The sequence below is a fragment of the Wyeomyia smithii genome, chromosome 1, assembly GCF_029784165.1.
Source record: "Wyeomyia smithii strain HCP4-BCI-WySm-NY-G18 chromosome 1, ASM2978416v1, whole genome shotgun sequence".
Lineage (NCBI taxonomy): Eukaryota > Metazoa > Arthropoda > Insecta > Diptera > Culicidae > Wyeomyia > Wyeomyia smithii.
Window position 1 is genome coordinate 128,784,012 of NC_073694.1, and position 22,765 is coordinate 128,806,776.

A 22,765-nucleotide genomic window follows, 5' to 3' on the forward strand; every position below is an offset into this window, starting at 1 on the left:
AAGAGATAGAAGAATGGTTTGTTCAGCAAAGTTGTAGAAGATTCGAAAATATGAAACTTTTTTGAACAAATGAAAATCCTATCTTCTTTCGGTACAAAGTTATAAAGTATATTACATGGAACTTACTTAAATGTTAAGTTATACTTTACTTTTGTTAGTTGCATTTTACACGAAAGTATTGTTCGGAGGAATTGTTGGGCACACAAAACACACATTTTGCCAAAGGCCATATATCTCCTGGACTTTTCCTTACAAAGTTATATCGTATTTTAGCTTATTTTTCGATAATTTCTAGAACGTATAGGTTAAAAAGGGGCAAGTGAAATCATGATGTCAATACCATTCCTCTATCCTTAACACAAAAAAGTTAGTATTTTGGATATATGAAAACCTACTGTAACATATGTTCGCCGTACTCTAATATGGGTGGGATGGGACAAATGGAACCTAAAGGAGTTTATAGTACTTCAGCTTAACTTCAAGGAAAAGTATTGACATCATGATTCCATTTGCTTCGTTCTTGAAGTTATCGAAAAAATAAGCTAAAATATGATATAACTTTGTAAGGAAAAGTTCTCGAGATATATGACCTTTGGCATTTGTTCAACAAAGTTTCATATTTTGAATCTTCTACAACTTTGCTGAACAAACTATTCTTCCATCTTTTAACACAAAAAAGTTAATTTTTTTATTTTTAGTATAGTAAACTTTTCATACTTTTTGGCAATTTGCGATTATGCGGGTCATTTACACAAACAATTGCTCCGAAGACACTTTTAAGCTAGGATGAAGGTAAAAAGCGCTATGGAATTAAGTTCCACTTTTTGCCTTATTGGACCACTGTGGATCGGCATCAGGGTGGCGAAAACCTGGAAAAATCAGGAATTGTCAGGGAATATAAGAGAAAACTGAAAAACAATCAGGGAAAAGTTTTCAACCGAGACGCGATTCTCTTTTAAACAATTCTTTGGCGCCAAAACGAATTTATTTAGCGTAAAAGGCTTATGCGGAACCTTTATTGTTGGGATTCATATCACTCTATTAATTTTCATATCCGATCGAAATGAATAAATACATTTTCCACTGGAATTCCAGAGCTGCGTTCATTTACGTTGCACTTTTTTGTGCTGAATGCTGGAAAATATCAGGGAAATTAATCCGTAAAGACCAGGGACGGAACCTTTAACGCAACTTAGCTCTTCGATTTTCAAGCTCTACATTTTTAAAGTATTGTCTTTTGAATCCAAAGATGGTGAAACCTTTATTCCAGCACTAGCTGACCCGGGAAACTTCGTCCTACTCATTTTTTCTCTTCATTTAGATTTCAGCTGACCCGGCAAACTTCGTCCTACCATTGTTGTGTTCAATTAAATAATTTTAAACATTTCAAATTGATTGATTTTTTGCCATTTGTTTATAGTCTGCGAATACACGACGAATCAGCCAATGGATATGGTTAGAGAGAGTGGTAATTCGAGGCAAAAAAATTCAAAATTCGCGGGTGGCAAAATAGGAAATATTCAAATATCGCGGTAATTTCGCGGCAACCTAAATAAACAGATTTTATAAAGAAAAAACAAGAAACAACTGTTTTATTTAATTTAATATGCGGTAGTTTACCCGTACGATAACTTCTTTGCATTATTACTAATTAAAAGTACATGCTTTATCATATTGTTTTTAGTGCTATTGCAGTGTTACGTATTATTTCATTTATGCGTTCTGTATCTATCGAGTTTCCGGAAATCAATAAATCTTTAATTAAAAACCGGGAAAGTTCAAGCAAACGTCCGCGAATCGAATTAAAATATCCAGCTTTTTACGCACCATATTGACTGTCGCTATAATGCGTATTCGTAATATGCGAACCTCTCTGCTTACGTCAGATTTGGAATTTCTGAAAAATTGGCAATACAAATGTTGCCAGATATATTTTTCTTTTGATAAAATCAAGGGGATGGCAGCCCTATTTAAACTCAACACGTTTGACAGTAGGCAACATAGCGGGGCTTTATTTAAAAATGAAGTCCCGAGGCAGGCGCCCAGCAAAAGTTCCATATACTTTTCACTTTAGTCGGGAAGACTCTTCACTCATTCAACATAGAAAGAGATAGCATGTTGCCATACCCCTGGATAAAATTTCTGAAGACTTAAAACTGACGTAAGCAGAGTTGTCAAAAGGGTTGGTAATTTATTCCGAACTTTGCATTATAGCGTCCGCCATTATGGCCCGTAAAAAGCTGGATAAAACCAATGTCACTGTCGGATATTAAAAAATGCTTGCCTGTACGCCCTCAGTTCATCTTGCGACATGGTTTTTATCCTATCATGTAGGTTACCAAAACCATTGCTCCAAGTGGATCTAGATTCGGCTATCTTTCGGAGACAATTCAACTCAGGTTCAGTACTTTGTAAAGGATCGCAAGTTGACTATTAAAACACGAATGCGATCGCCTTCCGCAGTCAACTTGTCTGCTCGGCATAGTACAGCGATCGCCCGGAGAAAAAGCAGCCAAAGTGAAACTGAACATTTTTTTAGTTCTTAGTCGGCGGTTATTCGCTATGGCAGCGCTCGTTTATTTCGTTCAATCTTTCATTATTTATTAATCGCGTTGTAAGTGCGCGATTTAGTACTGTTTCATCTTTTCGGTATCGTAGAAAAAGGCGTCGCGCTGCTATCTGGGTGCCCATTAATATTCAACTTTCTCCGTCTAACTGATTTTCATGAATTTCGCAGGTTTCAAATCGAAATGTTTCATAATTGACATAGAAAGTTGCTGTTTTTGATTGATTCCGCGGCATTTCGCGGGTTTTAGTGAATTTCGCGGCTGATGCTGGATTTCGCGGCTTCCGCGAAATCGCGATTTACCACTGTCCCTAGATATGATCAAAGTCAAAAGACAAATCTTTTGAAAAGATTGGTTTTATCGGAATGACACCATCCTCGCCTTTCGGCTTTTATATATCATCTCGATTCTGGAAATATCCATATTGGGTGGTATTCGGTCATTTTCAGCTGTTTTTCTGGCATTAATCTGATTCCGGAGATACCCATATTATTTATTGCTCATTGTTCATTTCCTTCAGCCTCATCTAACAAACGCGTAAAAACCCCATATCTTTTAAACAATTTTACATAAAATTACTGTTACAGAATTACATAACACATTTACAATCAAATACATAAACAGTTTTGTCGGGTAAATAAAATTGCGCTCCTAACCCGTTGGTTGCTGTCTGGGAAGTTAGGCGGTTTTCTCGGTTATGTTGCAGTGTGTACCGGAAAAAAAGAACAGGAAGCAAAGGCTTTCACGAGATAAAGCAGCAGACAGAAACTCACCTATTTCTGACATTAGACTCCAACTGGCGACGTTTCAGTTTGTTTTTGAATATCGGCACTGATATAGTGTAATCGAAAAGCTCGTGGACTTCGTTGAATTGTCGACATATCGAAATTATCGGATCATTTCATCCGTATTCGGTTCTCCGGAACTCCAACCGCAGTGGGTCTCTCCGGCGTAGGGGAATTGATGGGTGGAATTCAGTCATTTTGGTTGTTTTCCAGAAACTGAGAGTGGTCATCTTTGAATTTAAAATGGTGTCCAGGGTCAGTGCTTGGCTTCTATGCATCATCTCGAATACGGAACTTTCCATATTGAGTAGTTTTCAACCATTTTCGGCCGTTTCCCAGAAGTTGCCATCTTACGGTTAAAAATGGTGTCCGTGGTCGATTTTTAGCTCCTTGCATCATTCTGGTTCCGAATAAACGCTTATTGGGTATTTGGTCACTTAGGCTTTTCCAGAAACCGAAAGTCGTCATATTTGAGTTAAGGGGTAATATCCACCAAATGCTAAAAAACAAGGCTTTTTTCATGATTTTTTTAAAGGAAATTTGGGATGTAAGGTATATATGGATTATACAACTCTTGGAGAATAGAAAAAAAATTGTATTGCTGCTTTTTTTTACAAAACGGCAGCTGTGCAGCGATTGCCGTAAACCGCTTTTTTCAAAGTTCTTCCGCGGCGAGCAGTAAAAGTCGTGCCCAGCCCTACCTATAACCAAAACAATTTTTTTTTCATTATCTACATAAGTACCGCTAGTGAAGTACACATGAATATATTTTTAGAATTTTTCTTCGCAAAATGGTTTGGAAAAAAAATCATTTTCGACCAAAAAATCGACTTTGATTGTTCATAACTTTTGTTGTTGTTATTTTGTTAATCAATCGCTGAAATCGTGTGTTCTTCACTAGATAAAACACATAAACAGTTAAAATTTCAAGTCAATCGGATGTAAACTTTTTCAGGTCTACTGCTCGCCGATTTTGAAAACATGGTTTTGAGAAAAAACGCGTTTAAAGTTTCAAAATGCTTTAAATCTTATGAATCGCAATAATAAAGCCCCTAATATTTTTTTTACCTTCAGTCAGCTATCCCTGCGCCGTAAAGTTGTCCTTCCTGGGCTTTATTTTCTCTTCTTCCTTTTTGTTATCTGATGTAAAGCTGCGCCTAGACTCTTTCGTGATATCAGACATGCGATGCTCAGCAACTTTGACGCGGTTGGCGCCCGATCCCACGCAAAACTCAAACTTGTCACTCATTTTTTTTCCTCATATATCATTTATTCGACACGGCACAAATACAATTTAATGTTTAACGGCGCCAATTATATCTGATGACTTAAAAACTAAAAGCAAATTTTTTATCTTCGCTGCCGACTACGAGCTGAAATTAAGTCTAACTTAAAACTTTGTTCAATGGTCGTCTGATGCTCTTCGAATGGCCGATATCATGAGCTGGGACAGGGGCTTGTAATCCTCGGGTCCTGGAGGTATTGTGCGGGGTCTAGTTGCTGGTTATGGTTTCTTGTTGTTGTTCGCTAGTGTTCAAGTGGCCATATGGTATGTGCCGCTGAGCCAAGATATAACTGAAGCCCTCGGGTTCTCAGGTCCTGGCGAATTCGAGTGGGGTGCAGTTGCTGATTCCAAAATCTGTGCTTAAGGTTCAAACGTGTTCTTGTCGTTTTGTTGGGTGTAGACGGAGGGGAACGGGACTAGACTGAGGCATGGATGGATTTTAGGAAAACGTATATAAGGGTCATGTAGGGTATGTCACGGCTCGCCAAGACATCACGAACAGGAACAGCTGGCCGTCTACCTCCAGCCTCAACGGAAGCTACTAATTTAGACCTGGCATCACGGTGGACTGGGCATGACCAAACAACGTGCTCTATGTCGTGATAACCTTCACCACAGGCACAGATACCACTTTACCCGAGCCCAATACGACGGAGATGCGCATCAAATCTATAGTGATTGGACATAAGCCGAGACATCACGTAAATGAAATCTCGACCTACATACAACCCCTTGAACCACGAATTCGTCGATACCTTGGGTATAATGGAATGTAACCACCTTCCCAGTTCCCCTCTGGTCCAAGAATTTTGCCAACTGATGATCGCATTCTGACGTACAAGTGCAAAAAATTTATTAAAAGCAATTGGTCTTTCATAAATGTCACCGTTTGTCGCGCCCACCTTAGCCAGAGTCCGCTTCCTCGTTGCCCGGTATCGAGCAGTGAGAAGGGATTCACACTAAGGTAATCTGAGTAGATTTTTCGGATAAAGCACTCAAATGTTCCCGTATTTTCCCCAGGAAATATGGCGAGTGCTTAACATCTTTCATCGATCGGATAGCCTCAATGGAACTCAGACTGTCCGTAAAGATAAAATAATGGTCCGTGGGCATTTTTTCGATAATCCCTAGGGTGTACTGAATTGCAGCCAATTCTGCGACGTAAACAGAAGCAGAATTATCGAGCTTATGGGAGACGGTTAAATTGTTGTTGAAGATACCGAAGCCAGTGGACCCATCGAGAAGTGATCCGTCAGTATAGAACATATTGTCGCAGTTGATGTTTCGATATTTATTGGAAAAAATTTTGGGGATCTGCTGCACGCGTAAATGATCCGGGATTCCACGGGTTTCGTCTATCATGGATGTATCGAAAAACACAGTAGAATCAGAAGTATTCAATAAGTTGACACGATTTGGAATATTCGAAGAAGGATTGATATTTTGGGACATTGTAACAATGACATTGGACATTGATTGAAATACAATGTCATAAAACGGGTTTGAGAATTAAGTTTGATTAACCTTTCAAAATTTTCAATCACAGGACGGTTCAAGACTTCACATTTGATAAGAATACGAGAGAACAGGCTCCAGAAGCGATTTTTAATGGTAGTACTCCAGCTAAGACCTCCAAACTCATCGTATGGGTCGATTGCATGCAACCTAAGGCGATACGCAAACAACGATATTGTATTCGCTCCAGTTTGATCAAATGTGTGTTTGCTGCAGAGCGGAAGCAGAAACACCCGTACTCAATAACAGACAATATTGTTGTTTGGTAAAGCCTTATAAGGTCTCCTGGGTGGGCTCCCCACCATTGTCCGGTTATTATACGAAGAAAATTCACTGTTTGTTGACATTTTTTCATCAGATACCTCACGTGACAACCCCAGGTGCCTTTAGAGTCGAACCAGACACCAAGACAGGTCCATGCCTCCTAGAAGAAACTACTATCTCAGTTTTTTCCGGAGAGAATTCAATACCTAGCTGTAAAGCCCAAGCAGACAAATTGTCCAAGGTATCTTGCAATGGTCCTTGCAAATCGGTAGCTTTGGCTCCTGTAACAGAGATTACACTGTCGTCTGCAAGTTGTCTTATCGTGCATGAATTTGCCAGACATTCATCGATGTCATTTACATAAAAGTTGTAAAGAAGGGGGCTTAAACATGAGCCCTGGGGAAGACCCATGTAGCTAATGCGAAAAGTTGCCAAATCGTCGTGCGTAAAATGCATGTGCTTTTCGGACAACAAATTGTGCAAAAAATTGTTCAAAATTGGAGAAAATCCTTGTCGGTGAAGTTTACCCGAAAGAATGCCAATAGAAACGGAATCAAAAGCCCCCTTAATGTCCAAGAACGCAGACGCCAACAAGTTGTGCAAAAAAATGTTCAAAATTGGAGAAAATCCTTGTCGGTGAAGTTTACCCGAAAGAATGTCAATAGAAACGGAATCAAAAGCCCCCTTAATGTCCAAGAACGCAGACGCCATTTGTTCTTTGCGAGCATACGCCTGCTGAATATCTGTTGAAAGCAACGCAAGACAATCATTCGTCCCTTTGGCACGGCGGAAGCCAAATTGAGTATCTGATAGTAGACCATTTGATTCGACCCAATGGTCTAAAGCACGGAGTATCATTTTCTCCATCAATTTCCGGATACAGGATAGCATTGCAATCGGCCTATAAGAGTTGTGATCAGAAGCTCCACTTGCCTCCAATCCTGCGGTACAATGTTTTGCTCCAGGAACTTATTGAACAAGTTCAACAAGCGCCTCTTGGCAGTGCCGGGTGGATTCTTCAACAAGTTGAATTCGATTCTATCCAACCCAGGCACGTTATTGTTACAGGACAGGAGGGCAACTGAAAATTCTGCCATCGTAAAAGGTGATTCTATCGCGTCGTGGCCCGGAGATGCATCGCGAACAATGTTTTGCTCAGGAACAGAGTCCGGACATACTTTCCTGGCAAAATCAAATATCCACCGACTTGAAGACTCCTCGCGTTTGTGGACCGTTACACGATTCCGCATTCTCCGGGTTGTGCTCCAAAGAGCGCTCATCGATGTCTCCCTCGACGTCTCGTTCATGAACCGACGCCAATATCCGCGTTTCTTTGCTTCAGCCAAGCTTTTGAGCTTGTTATCAAGTTCCGAATACCGTAAATAGTCGTCAGGTATACCTACCTTCTGGAAGGCTAAAAACGCATCGGATCTTTGCGTGTAGACATCGGAGCACTCTTGGTCCCACCACGGAGTGGGAGGCCGTTCTCTGATCGTTACGCCGGGATATTTTTTCGTTTGGGCTTACAACATGGCGTCGAGAATCAAGCCCGCGAGGAGGTTGTATCTTCAAGTGGTGGATGATGTCGAATCGACTCGACCGCTTTTGAAATCATTTCCTCGTATAACTTCCAATCGACATTCCGTGTGAGGTCATACGGAATGTCAATTGGTCGCATGCGAGTTGAACCGTTAGTAATTGAAATAAGAATAGGCAAATGGTCGCTACCGTGAGGATCGGGGATTACCTTCCATGTGCAATCCAACCGTAGCGACGTCGAACCTAAGGATAAATCCAAAGCGCTTGGGCGCGCTGGAGGTTTCGGGATACGTGTCATTTCACCGTTGTTCAAAATAGTCATGTCGAAGTCATCGCAAAGGTTATAGATTAAAGAGGAGCGGTTATCATTGTAAGGGGAAGCCCAAGCCACACCATGAGAGTTGAAGTCTCCCAAAATCAAACGTAGCGAGAGAAGAAGTTCTATTAAATCAAAGAGCAGCCGTTGCCCAACCTGTGTTCTGGAAGGAATATATATTGAGGCAATACAAAGCTCTTTACCTTATATTTACACCTACAGTATTGCCATTTGACATGCGACAACTTTGATGCCTGGAAACGAGGGGAGGTTAATACGATAGAAAGAATAGCACTTTTTAATCCCTAGAAGTACTCCTCCATATGGGGTGTCTCGATCAAGGCGAATTATATTAAAATCATGGAAGTTGAGATCAATATTTGAAGTAAGCCAAGTTTCACAAAGGGAAAATGCATCAAATTTGTTTTTATTTATCAAATCTTTCAGCGAATCAATTTTTGGTAAAATACTTCTACAATTCCACTGTAAGACAGAGATAGAATCCTTCACTTTAGCAGATGAATTAGGCATCAAAGGATACGATCGCTGCAAGGAGGGGCCATTGAGCAGTTAACTGCTTCAAAAATGTTCTAACTGTTGGGAGGAATGCTGTAAGAAAAACTTTTATTGGATCGGGTACATTGAAAGTTTCAAAAATCCAGTCCACAATGTCAGCAATTTTCACCAGTCCAGCATTTGATTTTTCAACTGGATGGAAAGGAACAACTGGGGTTTTAGATGTTCCAGGAAGTGCTTGAATTTGCTAGCCCAGGAGGGGGTTGCTTCGGTTTTTCCGCTGCACTTTTAGGTTTGTTTGTACCAATCATTTCACTTTGGGAAATCTTAGGACCTTTTCGGGGAAGTTTAGGAGAGGAATTTTTTTTCCTCTTTCTAGACGCCCCAGGATTGGCATAAGATGTTCCGCTGGTGAATCGTCAGAATCGATTTAATCAGAGGACAACAGATCGAAGGGGTTCGAAGTAACGGGAGAAGTGGTAACGGTCTTCTTCAGCATGTCAGCGTAGGAACGCTTTGAACGCTCTTTGAGAGACCATTTTATTTTATCCCTGCGCTGCATGTACACCGCACATGTCGAGAGCTCATGCAGATTTTCCCCGCAGTGAATACACTTTTCAGCGTTAACACTGCAAGAATCTTCCGCATGAGACTCCCCACATTTGCCACAACGTGCCTTATTGCAGCAGTAGGCGGCTGTATGGCCCAACTGCTTCCAATTCAGGCAGCTCATGACGCGGGGCACGTAGAGCCTCACAGGGAGACGAACTCGGTGGATAGAGATGTGGCTTGGTAGTGCAGACCCGGCGAACGTAACTCGAAACGAGTCTGACGGAGTGTAAACTTTTTTGTCACCGACGAGCGATACCGACCGCAATTGCTTGCAGTCGAGCACCTTCACATCGGGACATGTGCTGTTCTTAAAGCACCCTTTAGCACTTTTCAATATACAGTCGACGAAAAGACTAGAATCGGTCACGACACCGTCGAACTCCACATCTCTAGCGAGTATAGACACGGTATTCCCGTGTAAAGAGCTCGGAGCAAGCTATATCGTTGGCCTCTTTAAGGTCATTGACCACGACACGAAGCTTGTTCGGCCTGATTTTAGAAATTTCAGTCGCAGCTTTATAGTGTGACGTCAGGTCTTTCGAAATCTGTATTATATTCAATGATTTCGATTTCGGCCCTGCTTTAGGCCTAGGGTAAACTGCCACTGGAAGCGTCGATCCGTCTGGATACAACCTGACACGTGAGGGAGCTGAAGAATTAACAGTAGAAGGAGGGGCAGGAGGGACAGGGTCGGGGGAATTCGAGGATGGAGGTGCGGGAGGCGGGGGATCTACATCCATCGCGCTAAAACTAGCGCGCCGATGGGACAGAAAAGAAGCACGTACCTTCCTTTTTTTTCTCCTTCGTATTGGATAAACGTCCACAGGGGTGCACTGCACTCACCAAATCGTTCGACAGCAGGCAGCTACAAAGCGACACAGTTACACAAAGGCGCTTGACCTTGAATGCGGATTATAGCGAAACAGCAATCTAAACAAAAGACACCGGGCCCGGTCAAAAAATGCCAGCACTTGTGCACACGTTTTGAATTTTATCGGTACGATATCGAAATACAACCGATGCTGATGCGTGTTCGGCACAGAATGAAACTTGTCACTCATGTTTAAGTACTTTTGAATATGACTCACAGTTAAAAAGTATAAAAAACCCAAACAAAGAACGTGCACAACGAGAACGACGCTGTAACGGTCTAAACTTGATGCAGCGACCTCTATACTTCAAATTTGAAACACGATATCGATCAGAGGTAACTCCTACTAGTTTACAAAGCCTCGAAATCAAAATAAAACGAGCATCGTCAAAATAAACGAAAAATGTTATTTTGGAGCATAAAAATTGTTCGGTAAAAATTGATTTAAACGAATTTTGAGTTTGTTATGTTATTTTTTTTTTGTTCATCTATAATTTATTTGACACGGCACAAATACAATTTAATGTTTAACGACGCCAATTATATCTGGTAGCTTACTTTCTAAAGTATCTTAATAACTAAAAGCAAATTTTTTATCCTCGCTGCCGACTACGAGCTGAAACTAAATGTAACTTAAAGCTATAATGTTTTGCATTAAAAGCACTGGTTTACTGTTAGATGGTTTTCATTGCCATAGGTAAGCACATGTCCCGCTGCTGGGCCAAGATTATACGGACTGGCATATTGGGTTGTCTCCCTCGGGCCTTGAGAGTATCGTGCGGGTCTGATTGCTGTTTCCGGATCCGGGGTCTTAACGTGTTCTTGTCGTTAGGCTGGATGCAGGCGGAAGGGGGTAGGACTAAACTGGGGCGTGGATGGATTTCAGGAAAACGTATATAAGGGACATGTAGGATAGGTCACGGCTCGCCAAGACATCACGAACAGGAACAGCCGACTGCCTACCTTCGGCCTGCAGGGAAGCTATTAATTTAGACCTGGCGTCACGGTGTACAGGGCATGACCAAACAACGTGCTCTATGTCGTGATAACCTTCACCACAGGCACAGATACCACTTTCCCCCAGCCCAACACGACGGAGATGCGCGTCAAATCTATAGTGATGGGACATAAGCCGGGACATCACGCAAATGAAATCCCGACCTACATCCAACCCCTTGAACCACGGGTTCGTCGACACCTTGGGGATTATGGAATGTAACCACCTTCCCAGTTCCCCTCTGGTCCAAGCATTTTGCCAACTGATGATCGTATTCTGACGTACAAATGAGAAAAATTCATTAAAGGCAATTGGTCTTTCATAAATTCCACCGTTTGTTGCGCCCACCTTAGCCAAAGAGTCCGCTTTCTCATTGCCCGGTATCGAGCAGTGAGAAGGGACCCACGCTAAGGTAATCTGATACGATTTTTCGGATAAAGCACTCAGATGTTCCCGTATTTTCCCCAGGAAATACGGAGAGTGCTTAACATCTTTCATCGATCGGAGAGCCTCAATGGAACTGAGACTGTCCGTAAAGATGAAATAATGGTCCGTGGGCATTTTTTCGATAATCCCTAGGGTGTACAGAATTGCAGCCAATTCTGCGACGTAAACAGAAGCAGGATTATCAAGCTTATGGTAGACGGTTAAATTGTTATTGAAAATACCGAAGCCAGTGGACCCATCAAGAAGTGATCCGTCAGTGTAGAACATATTGTCGCAGTTGATGTTTCGATATTTATTGGAAAAAATTTTGGGGATCTGCTGCACGCGTAAATGATCCGGGATTCCACGAGTTTCTTCTATCATGGATGTATCGAAAAACACAGTAGAATCAGAAGTATTTGATAAGTCGACACGATTTGGAATATTCGAAGAAGGGTTTATATTATGGGACATGTGATTGAAATACAATGTCATAAAACGGGTTTGAGAATTAAGTTCGATTAACCTTTCAAAATTTTCAATCACAGGACGGTTCAAGACCTCACATTTGATAAGAATGCGAGAAAACAGGCTCCAGAAGCGGTTTTTCAATGGTAGTACTCCAGCTAAGACCTCCAAACTCATCGTATGGGTCGACTGCATGCAACCCAAGGCGATACGCAAACAACGATATTGTATTCGCTCCAGTTTGATCAAATGTGTGTTTGCTGCGGAGCGGAAGCAGAAACACCCGTACTCAATGACAGAAAATATCGTTGTTTGGTAAAGCCTTATGAGGTCTCCTGGGTGGGCTCCCCACCATTGTCCGGTTATTGTACGAAGAAAATTCACTTTTTGTTGACATTTTTTTATCAGATACCTAACGTGACAACCCCAGGTGCCTTTAGAGTCGAACCAGACACCAAGATATTTGTGTACCAAAACCTGAGAAATCGTTTTACCCATTAATTGTGTTTGGAGCTGAGCAGGTTCATGCTTCCTAGAAAAAACTACTATCTCAGTCTTCTCCGGAGAGAATTCGATACCTAGCTGTAAAGCCCAAGCAGACAAATTTTCCAAGGTATCTTGCAATGGTCCTTGCAAATCGGCAGCTTTGGCTCCTGTAACAGAGATTACACTGTCGTCTGCAAGTTGTCTTATCGTGCATGAATTTGCCAGACATTCGTCGATGTCATTTACATAAAAGTTGTAAAGAAGGGGGCTTAAACATGAGCCCTGGGGAAGACCCATGTAGCTAATGCGAAAAGTTGCCAAATCGCCGTGCGTAAAATGCATGTGCTTTTCGGACAGCAAATTGTGCAAAAAATTGTTCAAAATTGGAGAAAATCCTTGTCGGTGAAGTTTACCCGAAAGAATGTCAATAGAAACGGAATCAAAAGCCCCCTTAATGTCCAAGAACGCAGACGCCATTTGTTCTTTGCGAGCATACGCCAGCTGAATATCTGTTGAAAGCAACGCAAGACAATCATTCGTCCGTTTGGCACGGCGGAAGCCAAATTGAGTATCTGATAGTAGACCATTTGATTCGACCCAGTGGTCTAAACGACGGAGTATCATTTTTTCCATCAATTTCCGGATACAGGATAGCATTGCAATCGGCCTATAAGAGTTGTGATCAGAAGCTGGTTTCCCTGGTTTTTGGATGGCGATCACCTTCACTTGCCTCCAATCCTGCGGTACAATGTTTTGCTCCAGGAACTTATTGAACAAGTTCAACAAGCGCCTCTTGGCATTGCCGGGTAGATTCTTCAACAAGTTGAATTTGATTCTATCTAACCCAGGTGCGTTTTTGTTACAGGACAGGAGGGCAACTGAAAATTCTGCCATCGTAAAAGGTGATTCTATCGCGTCGTGACCCGGAGACGTATCGCGAACAAAGTTTTGCGCAGGAACAGAGTCCAGACATACTTTCCTGGCAAAATCAAATATCCACCGACTTGAAGACTCCTCGCTTTCGTTGACCGTTACGCGATTCCGCGTTCTTCGGGCTGTGTTCCAAAGAGTGCTCATCGATGTCTCCCTCGACGTCTCGTTCACGAACCGACGCCAATATCCGCGTTTCTTTGCTTTAGCCAGGCTTTTAAGCTTGGTATTAAGCTCCGAATACCGTATATAGTCGTCGGGTATACCTCCCTTCTGGGAGGCCAAAAACGCGTCGGATCTTTGCGTGTAGACATCGGAGCACTCTTGGTCCCACCACGGAGTTGGAGGCCGCTCTTTGATCGTTACGCCGGGATATTTCTTCGTTTGGGCTTGCAACGCGGCGTCGAGGATTAAGCCCGCGAGGAGGTTGTATTCTTCAAGTGGTGGATGATGTTGAATCGACTCGACCGCTTTTGAAATCATTTCCTCGTATAACTTCCAATCGACATTCCGTGTGAGGTCATACGGAATGTCAATTGGTCGCATGCGAGTTGAACCGTTAGTAATTGAAATAAGAATAGGCAAATGGTCGCTACCGTGAGGATCGAGGATTACCTTCCATGTGCAATCCAACCGTAGCGACGTCGAACATGAGGATAGATCCAAAGCGCTTGGGCGCGCTGGAGGTTTCGGGATACGTGTCATTTCACCGTTGTTCAAAATAGTCATGTCGAAGTCATCGCAAAGGTTATAGATTAAAGAGGAGCGGTTATCATTGTAGGGGGAACCCCAAGCCACACCATGAGAGTTGAAGTCTCCCAAAATCAAACGTGGCGAGGGAAGAAGTTCTATTAAATCAAAGTGCAACCGTTGCCCAACCTGTGCTCTGGTAGGAATATATATTGAGGCAATACAAAGCTCTTTACCTTGTATTGTCATTTGACATGCGACAACTTCGATGCCTGGAATCGAGGGGAGGTTAATACGATAGAAAGAATAGCACTTTTTAATCCCTAAAAGTACTCCTCCATATGGGGTGTCTCGATCAAGGCGAATAATATTAAAATCATGGAAGTTGAGATCAATATTTGAAGTAAGCCAAGTTTCACAAAGTGAAAATGCATCGCATTTGTTTCTATTTATTAAAACTTTAAATGAATCCATTTTTGGTAAAATACTTCTACAATTCCACTGTAAGACAGAGATAGAATCCTTCGTATACGCAGATGAATTAGGCATCGAAGGATACAATCGCTGCAAGGAGGGGCCATTGGGCAGTCAACTGCTTCAAAAATGATCTAACTGTTGGGAGGAATGCTGTAAGAAAAATTTTAATTGGATCGGGTACATTGAAAGTTTCAAAAATCCAGTCCACAATGTCAGAAAATTTCACTAATCCAGAGTTTGTTTCATCAACTGGGAGTGCAAAAGGAACAACTGGGGTTTTAGATGTTCCTGGCAGTGCTGGGACTTTAAATTTGCAAGCCCAGGAGGAGTTTGCTTCGGTTTTTTCCACACAGCACTGTTTGGTTTGTTTGTAACTTTCATTTCACTTTGGGAAATCTTAGGACCTTTTCGGGGAAGTTTAGGAGAGGAAATATTTTTCCTCTTTCTAGACGCCCCAGGATTGGCATAAGTTGTTCCCGCTGGTGAATCGTCAGAATCGGTTTCATCAGAGGACAACAGATCAAAGGGGTTCGATGTTATGGTAGAAGTGGTCACGGTCTTCTTCAGCATCTCAGCGTAAGATCGCTTTGAACGCTCCTTAAGTGACCGCTTGATTTTATCTCTGCGCTGCATGTACACCGGGCATGTGGAGAGCTCATGCTGATTTTCCCCGCAGTGAATACATTTATCAGCATTTACACTGCAAGAATCGTCCGCATGAGTTTCTCCACACTTGCTACATCGTGCCTTATTGCAGCAGTAGGCGGCTGTGTGGCCTAACTGCTTGTAATTGGTGCAATTCATAACACGGGGTACATACAATCGCACAGGCAGACGAACCCGATCGATCGAGACGTGGCTAGGGAGAGCAGATCCGGCAAACGTAACACGAAACGAGTCTGACGGAGTGTACACTTTTGTGCCGTTGACAAGAGACACAGACCGCAATTGCTTGCAATCTATGATCTTCACTTTTACGTCGTGACACAAAGCATTTTTGAAGCAGCCAAAACCGCTTGCCAAGATACACTCGACCGACAGACTCGAATCGGTTATGACACCGTCGATCTCCACGTCTCGTGCGGGTATATAAACGCGATACTCGCGTGTGAAAAGCTCGGAGCGAGCAATAGCGTTGGCCTGTTCCAGGTCGCTGACCACGACACGGAGCTTGTTGGGTCTGACCTTGGAGATTTCGGTCACGGCCTTGTACCCCTCCGTCAGGTCTTTCGAAATCTGCAGGATGTTTAACGGTTTCGATTTCGGTCCTGCTTTTGGCCGAAAGAAAACAGTAAAGCTGCCCTGAGATCCGTCCGGGTAAAGCCTGGGGCGAGGGGGGACTGGAGAATTAACAGAGGAAGGGTTGGCAGGAGGGACAGGGTCGGAGGGGTTCGGGGATGGTGGCACGGGAGGCGAGGGATCTACATCCATCGCGCTAAATCTAGCGCACTAGCGCCGACAGAACACGTACCTCTTTACTTCTCCTTTCAGCAGGGTTGGTTGTCCGAACGGTCGAAGCTGCAGCCGTTACAGCCAGCAGCACCAATACAGCAGCTCCAAACAGCCACCAGCAGCGAGCCGGGTGTGTGATCACTCAGCACAGCGACACAACTCGCTGTCAACTGTTGGCTTCTTCTTTTTCCTCCTTTGTGTTGAGATTCTCGTCCACTGCTGTAGCACAAATCACTTAGCAGCCAAATCGGCTTACGCACCAGCAAACAGCCACGATGCGAAACAGTTGCACAAAGGCGGGCGACCTTGAACCTTCACTCGACCAGGCAAACAATGCCAACACTTGCTCGCGCGTCTTTTGTTTTATATTCTATCGGAGCGATCACCAAACACATCCGATACTGATGCGTGTTCGGCACAGAATGTTTGTTATGTTATGTTATGTTATATTTAAAAATTCCATCTGACAATGTTTGTCTTAATGAATAAAATTAACCACTAGAGACGATTAACAATAAATAATTAAATAATGAGCGAATCCGCAGGTGACCTAAAAAAGTGTTGATGAGTTCGTTGAAGTCGAACAGTTCTGCAACCTCGTTGAACCTCGTAGACATAAACCTAATTGCATCATGCTGGCCGTACCGACTATACCTTGCCTCCAAGTTCAAAAGCTGACGTCTCCGCAGATTCCTTTCTGGAGCGTAGAGATTCAATTCTGCGAGAATAGCGGGTGAATCGATTTCATTTTTCAGGACCTTCGCAACAAAGATAAATTGTGCGTTAGATCTTCTTCTCTCCAACGTCTCAATCCCCAATAACATGCAGCGGTGCTCATAGGGGGGCAACCTCGTAGCGTCATGCCAAGGAAGATGCCTTAGTGCCATACGCACGAATTTTTTCTGAACAGCTTCCATGCGATCAATCCAGACCTTGTTGAACGGACACCAAGCGACAACCGCTGATTCGAGCATCGATCTTACCAGGGCGCAGTACAAAGCTTTCATGCACAGTGGATCGCGGAATCCATCGGCAATTCTAAAAATAAATCCTAGTTGTTTGTTGGCTCTTAAAATGACATCTTCGTAGTGTGCCCGGAATGTAAGCTGACTATCCAAAATTACGCCAAGATCTTTAACTTGGCTTACCCGCTGAAGAGCTTGCCCAGACAAGCTGTATGGAAAGCTAATTGATTGAAGCTTTCTGCTGAAGGTAATCACATGACATTTTTCCACACACAGGGTAAGAAGATTACGGTTGCTCCAATCACTGAAGGCATAAAGCAACTTTTGTAGTTCCAAACAGTCTCCAAGACAGGCTATAATCCGAAAGATTTTTACAGCGTCTGCGAAAAGGAGTCGTGTACCTCGCGGTAAAATTGTAGCAACGTCGTTTATAAACAGTGAGAATAAAAGTGGACCTAGGTTGCTCCCTTGCGGCACTCCAGAAGACGTTGTAAATGGCTCGGAATGTGACGACCCAAGACTGACACATACAACTCTGCCGGTCAGGTATGAACGAAACCATTTCACGAGCATAGCGGAGAGCCCCAGTTTATCCAGCTTTCGTAGAAGGATGTCATGATTAACACGATCGAACGCAGCCTTGAAGTCCGTGTACACAGCATCCACTTGCATTCCCGCGTCCATTGAGCGAGAACACAACGAAGAGAACTGTGACAGATTGGTTGTGACGGATCTCTTACGATAAAAACCATGTTGGTCACTAGAAATATAGTTTTTGCACGATGAAAACAGCACTGATTTGACGACTATTTCGAAAACTTTGAAACAAGCACATAATGATGTAATTCCTCGGTAATTAGCTATGTTGCATTAGTCCCCTTTTTTGTGTATCGGTGTGAGCAATGAATTTTTCCAACTAGTAGGAAACAATCCTTGCTGCAGAGAAAGATTAAACATCTTTACAAGAGGCGCCACCAGTTTGTTCGAGCAGTTTTTCAACAATGATGGCGGGAGCCCAGGACAAGTGGAATGTTTCAATTTTCGAATTGCACTCAAAACGTGCGCTTCTGTCACTTGGAAAACTCCACAATCGAAACTCTCCTGCGTAGTATCGCATCAATCTGATCTGGCGTAGCAACTGAAGACGAAAAACCGGCTCAGCAAATAATTCGCATTTAGAAGAAGCTGTGCTAGCAGACAAATCACCGAGGAACGTGGAAGCTGGTAAACCATTTTTCTTTCGTTTAGAACGAACAAAAGACCAGAACTTTTTTGGATGTCGACGTAAGCTTCTTTGAGTTTGCTCAATGTAACGAGAGTACAGGAATTGATTGCAAAATTTGTATGTGTTGCTTGCGAGTTTAAACCGTTGCTTTGCTAGAAACGTGCGATTTGTTTGATAGTTTCGTTGAGCAGCTCGTCTACGGCGCTTCAGCTCACGGAGATGTCGATTAGCCTAAGCAGGTTTCATCGGCGGTCTTTGCAGTGGAACATGAGCTTCAATTACTGTTCGAATCGTTGCGGTAAACATGTCGACAATGTCCGTCAAATCCTCTTGCGAATCGATGAATTGCCAGATGTTGTGGAGCTAATTCAAGTGCAATAGGCACTACTTCCGTCACAGTCACATCCAGAGCGGGATGATCCGGGTCAATTCTCACCATAGGATCGTCGGCCTCCATCACAGAAAGGTTTTGAAGCGCTGGCTTGTTCACCAGCACAAGGTCGAGAGTTCTACCACGAGCGTTTTTGACTGGATTTGTTTGCGTCAAATCGTTAAAACAGAATGCGTCGTACAGAGCACTTCCAGCTGCGGTTAAACGTGATCTACTTGTATCAATAACAAGGCCACTGCTTTCCGAAGGTACCCAATGTAGCTCTCGGTGGTTATAATCCCCAAAAAGAACAGCAATGTCGAGGGGATTCAGACGGGATAGAACGGATCCAGTTGAGTCAGCATGTTTCTGAATAACATCAAGATCATTTCGACGATCAGGGGGTAGATACAACCCTCCAATGCTTACGGATGACCTATCCAGTTGGATTTTTACCCACAGTTGCTCAAGCGTGTTACTAATCGGTGCTGGGTCTATGCAGCAGCAGTGCCTGAAGGAAACGGCAATCAAGACTCCACCACCACGCGATTTTCGACTATTCACCCTACTGCGATCCATTCGAAATACAGTGAATGAACTGCCAAAAAGCTGCGGCGATAAAATGCAATCGTCCAGCCATGTTTCAGTGAAAACGATAACATCGTACTCAGAGTCGGAAGCAGCAAGAAATAAAGTGTCGATTTTTGTCCGGAGTCCACGAACATTTTGGTAAAAGATGCGTAACTTTCGTTCGTTTCGTACATTGACCAAAGGACGTCTTAGCTCGGTCGTAACAGATGGTGGATGAGATATGGTAGGCGGTAACGAGGGAATGCTGGAAGCGATAGGCATATCAGATCTTGTCAAGTGTGAAATAGAATCATACTTGCCTGCGTTAGATATTTGGAAGACCCCTTCTCCACGCCCACACGCAGGCCTGGGACGGCTGTTGGTCGCAGGCTGGAATGACACGACTGCGGAGGGGGGATTAGGGGCTTCCATATTACTATTATCATTGCGTCCCAGTTGTTGGAAGACAGGAAGGATGGTGTTTTGAATACAATTTATTCCGTCATTACTACTTCGTCCTGGGGTTCTAGGGAGTGAGTTGACATCGGATCCATGATTGAAGATTGTTGAGGGTCTGCATTCAGTGATCGAATAGGATTCCAAAAATTTTCAGCAGCATTATTGTCTCTGAACTCGCGGAACAACATTCCTCTAGGCCACGTTGAAGTCGAAAGTGCCTTAGATTTTAGGTCAGCACTAATGCCAACTTTAAATGAAATGAATAACAGCGATTTGATATCCTTTCCCTTGGCTACCAGCCTAACAGCTTCAACGTCATTTGTGCCCAATCTTTGCTTTGCCAACTCGCAAACTTGTTCAGCAGTGACGTCACGAAAGATACGGGACAAGTAGATCCAGAATTTTTGACTAGAAGGTGGTACGGTGAATGTTCCATCCGAAGGCGACAGCGAATTTCCAGTTCCACACATTAGATCAGATTGACGACGTTCCACAATTTCAGACTTTTGAAACAGCCTTCGGCTACACACAGATCGCATCGGATAAATCGGCCGGGTCGATGATTTTGGCGTGTGTGAGCTAGAGTTGATCAAAGCAGTAAAATTCGAACGAATTTCATTTTTCAGCTCAACCATGATCTCTGTCTTCAAATTTTTCGCAATTTCACCATTTGCGCTGAGAGCATTATTAAGTCCAAATTCGAAAGCAGTACCAACAGCAGCCCGAAAACGAATATCGCCCATCAGTGAAGTGCAAGATTGACACATCCAGAAAAGTTGCTTATTCCGGTGTATCTCTTCTGCAATAGCAGGTGATATCTTGCAACGTTTCAGGTGAAACACGGCCTTACAAAAACCACAGCATTGCACCGAAGCATCAGTTACCTCTTTTTTACAGGTGTGACAAGCTGCAGTCATGTTGTCAGTAGAGCTTTCTAATTGACGAAGCGAAATCACACTGTGGATATGCGCCTGTAGATCATGCAACAAGTGTACAGTAAACTTGCAAGCAATGAGTAGTATCGGAAGAATCTAGTAGATGGTGCTTCGGAAAAAATGGAGCGTAGCGGTAGGTAGACAGTGTGTAGCAAGATGCGAATTGCAGAATGTCACTTTAAGCTGCACAATTCACTACCGATAAACTAATCACAACACGCACATATAAATTATTCTCCAATAACAGAATGTACCGAGAGAAGTCACAAACGTAACGTAGCGTGTTGAACGCGACACGGAATCGAAAATACACGAAAAATCGACAATTTTAAAAGCACCGAAATATCAACAACCAAAACATAAGCAGTGATGCTAGAAGTTGTGAGTTGAGATCAGTACTTCATTGATGTAGATTTTGATTCTAGGATAGTTTTAGCATGATTCAAGTCAATAAAAAAATGACAAGAAAAAAAAATTTCGGTGGATATTATCCCTTGTGAAATCAATTTCTGGTCTCTGGGCTTCATTCTGGTTCCGGAAATATTCATACTAGATGGTGTCTGGTCATTTTCGGCTGTTTTTCAGACGCAGGAAGTCACCACCTTTGAATTCAAAATGGTGACCGATTTTTAGCTTCTGTGCATCATTCCGGAATCTCCCAGCTGGTCTCGAGGTACGATGCTGGCCTAACAAGCCAGTCGTCGTAGGTTCGAGTCTCGGCTCGGGAGAGACTGTTAGTGTCAGTAGGATCGTAGCGCTAGCCCCGCAATTGTCCTGTACACTTAACAGTTGGCTGCGAAGTCTGTGTATAATAAACAGAAGGTCGAGTTCCGATACGGAATGTGGCACCAAGGCTTTGCTTTTTGCTTTGCTTTGCATCATTCCGGAGATAATCAAATTTGGTGCAAATCGGTCATTTTTGGCTGTTTTCAAAAAAAAAACTGAAGTTGCCATCTTACAATTCAAAAGGTGTCTGAGGTCGATTTGTGGTCTCAGTGCATTATTACGATTCTGAAAATACCCATATTGGGTGGTATTTGGTCACTTTCCGTTGTTTTTCAGAAACCGGAAATCGTCATCTTAGATTTTAAAATGGCATTTAGATACAATTTCTGGCCTCTGAACGTCATTCTGATTTAAGAAACACCCATATTGGGTGGTATTTGGTCGTTTCGGTTGTTATCCAGAAACCGTAAGTCGCCATGTAACGAATTGTTTGCTCCTGCGACCAACAGCAACTTAAGCGCCACTCTCCATAGGGAGAGGCTGCTGAGGCATGTGTTAGGAAGGCCCAGCTGAGGTTCGTATCTCAAGGCGAGTCAAGAATTCGGCTCAAACACTCGGAAACATTCCGCGCAACCCAAACGTTCGAAAGTCACCAAACTTCTTACATGCGACGACGTTAAACCTTAATCGGACAACTAAGAAATGGAAAAACGCTGCGGATATTTATATCGAGCCAAATCTAACCGTAATACCGGGTTTTAGAGGCAGAGGAAACTATTCCGCTTGGTTACGATATGGTTTTATTAAATGAATTGTACAAAGGCCTAAGTTCTGATGACATTAAGTCCCTATCGTGACGTCACTTCTGGCTAGTTAGGTCTAACATGCGACTGTTGCGTGGTCTTAAGGTTAAAGCATATACGAGATCGTATTAGTTAGGTCTGACCTTATTATAGTTGTGCGTAACGTGAAACAAGCGGTGTTCGCTGCGAGACGGTACAGGTGTTCCTGATGACCGGCGACTTGGTGGCCGCCTCGAAGCAGCCGTAGCGGTGGGCGGATGATGTAGGAGTCGATGTTGAGATGGCGCTAATGGAAGCCTATTCGGCGATGTTTCCGGCGCGATGTAGATTGCGCACCTTGCAGCGTGGTTACACACGGTATAGGGTGGCCGGAATGCTAAAAGGCCAACCGGTTGAGACACCAAAGGGTCCCCACGTGGTAGCGGATACGATGCTAAAGGACTCGGCCAAGTTCCCAGTCCAACGAAAAAAACCCACGTTGAAACAGTGGGTTTTACCCTGTTCAACGAGGTGTTA

The 22,765-nt window shown here is 43.2% G+C and overlaps 1 protein-coding gene across 1 annotated transcript; it reads right to left on the minus strand.

The window, feature by feature from the left end:
* Positions 1-19,820: 19,820 nt before the first annotated feature.
* On the minus strand, positions 19,821-20,702 carry LOC129717190 (uncharacterized). Its single transcript, XM_055667039.1, has one exon. The coding sequence runs from the start codon at positions 20,700-20,702 to the stop codon at positions 19,821-19,823; it is 882 nt and encodes a 293-aa protein (XP_055523014.1).
* Positions 20,703-22,765: the final 2,063 nt, after the last annotated feature.

Coding starts and splice junctions, on each gene's coding strand:
- LOC129717190 (XM_055667039.1), bottom strand. CDS start 20,702: ATGACTGCAGCTTGTCACACCTGTAAAAAAGAGGTAACTGATGCTTCG.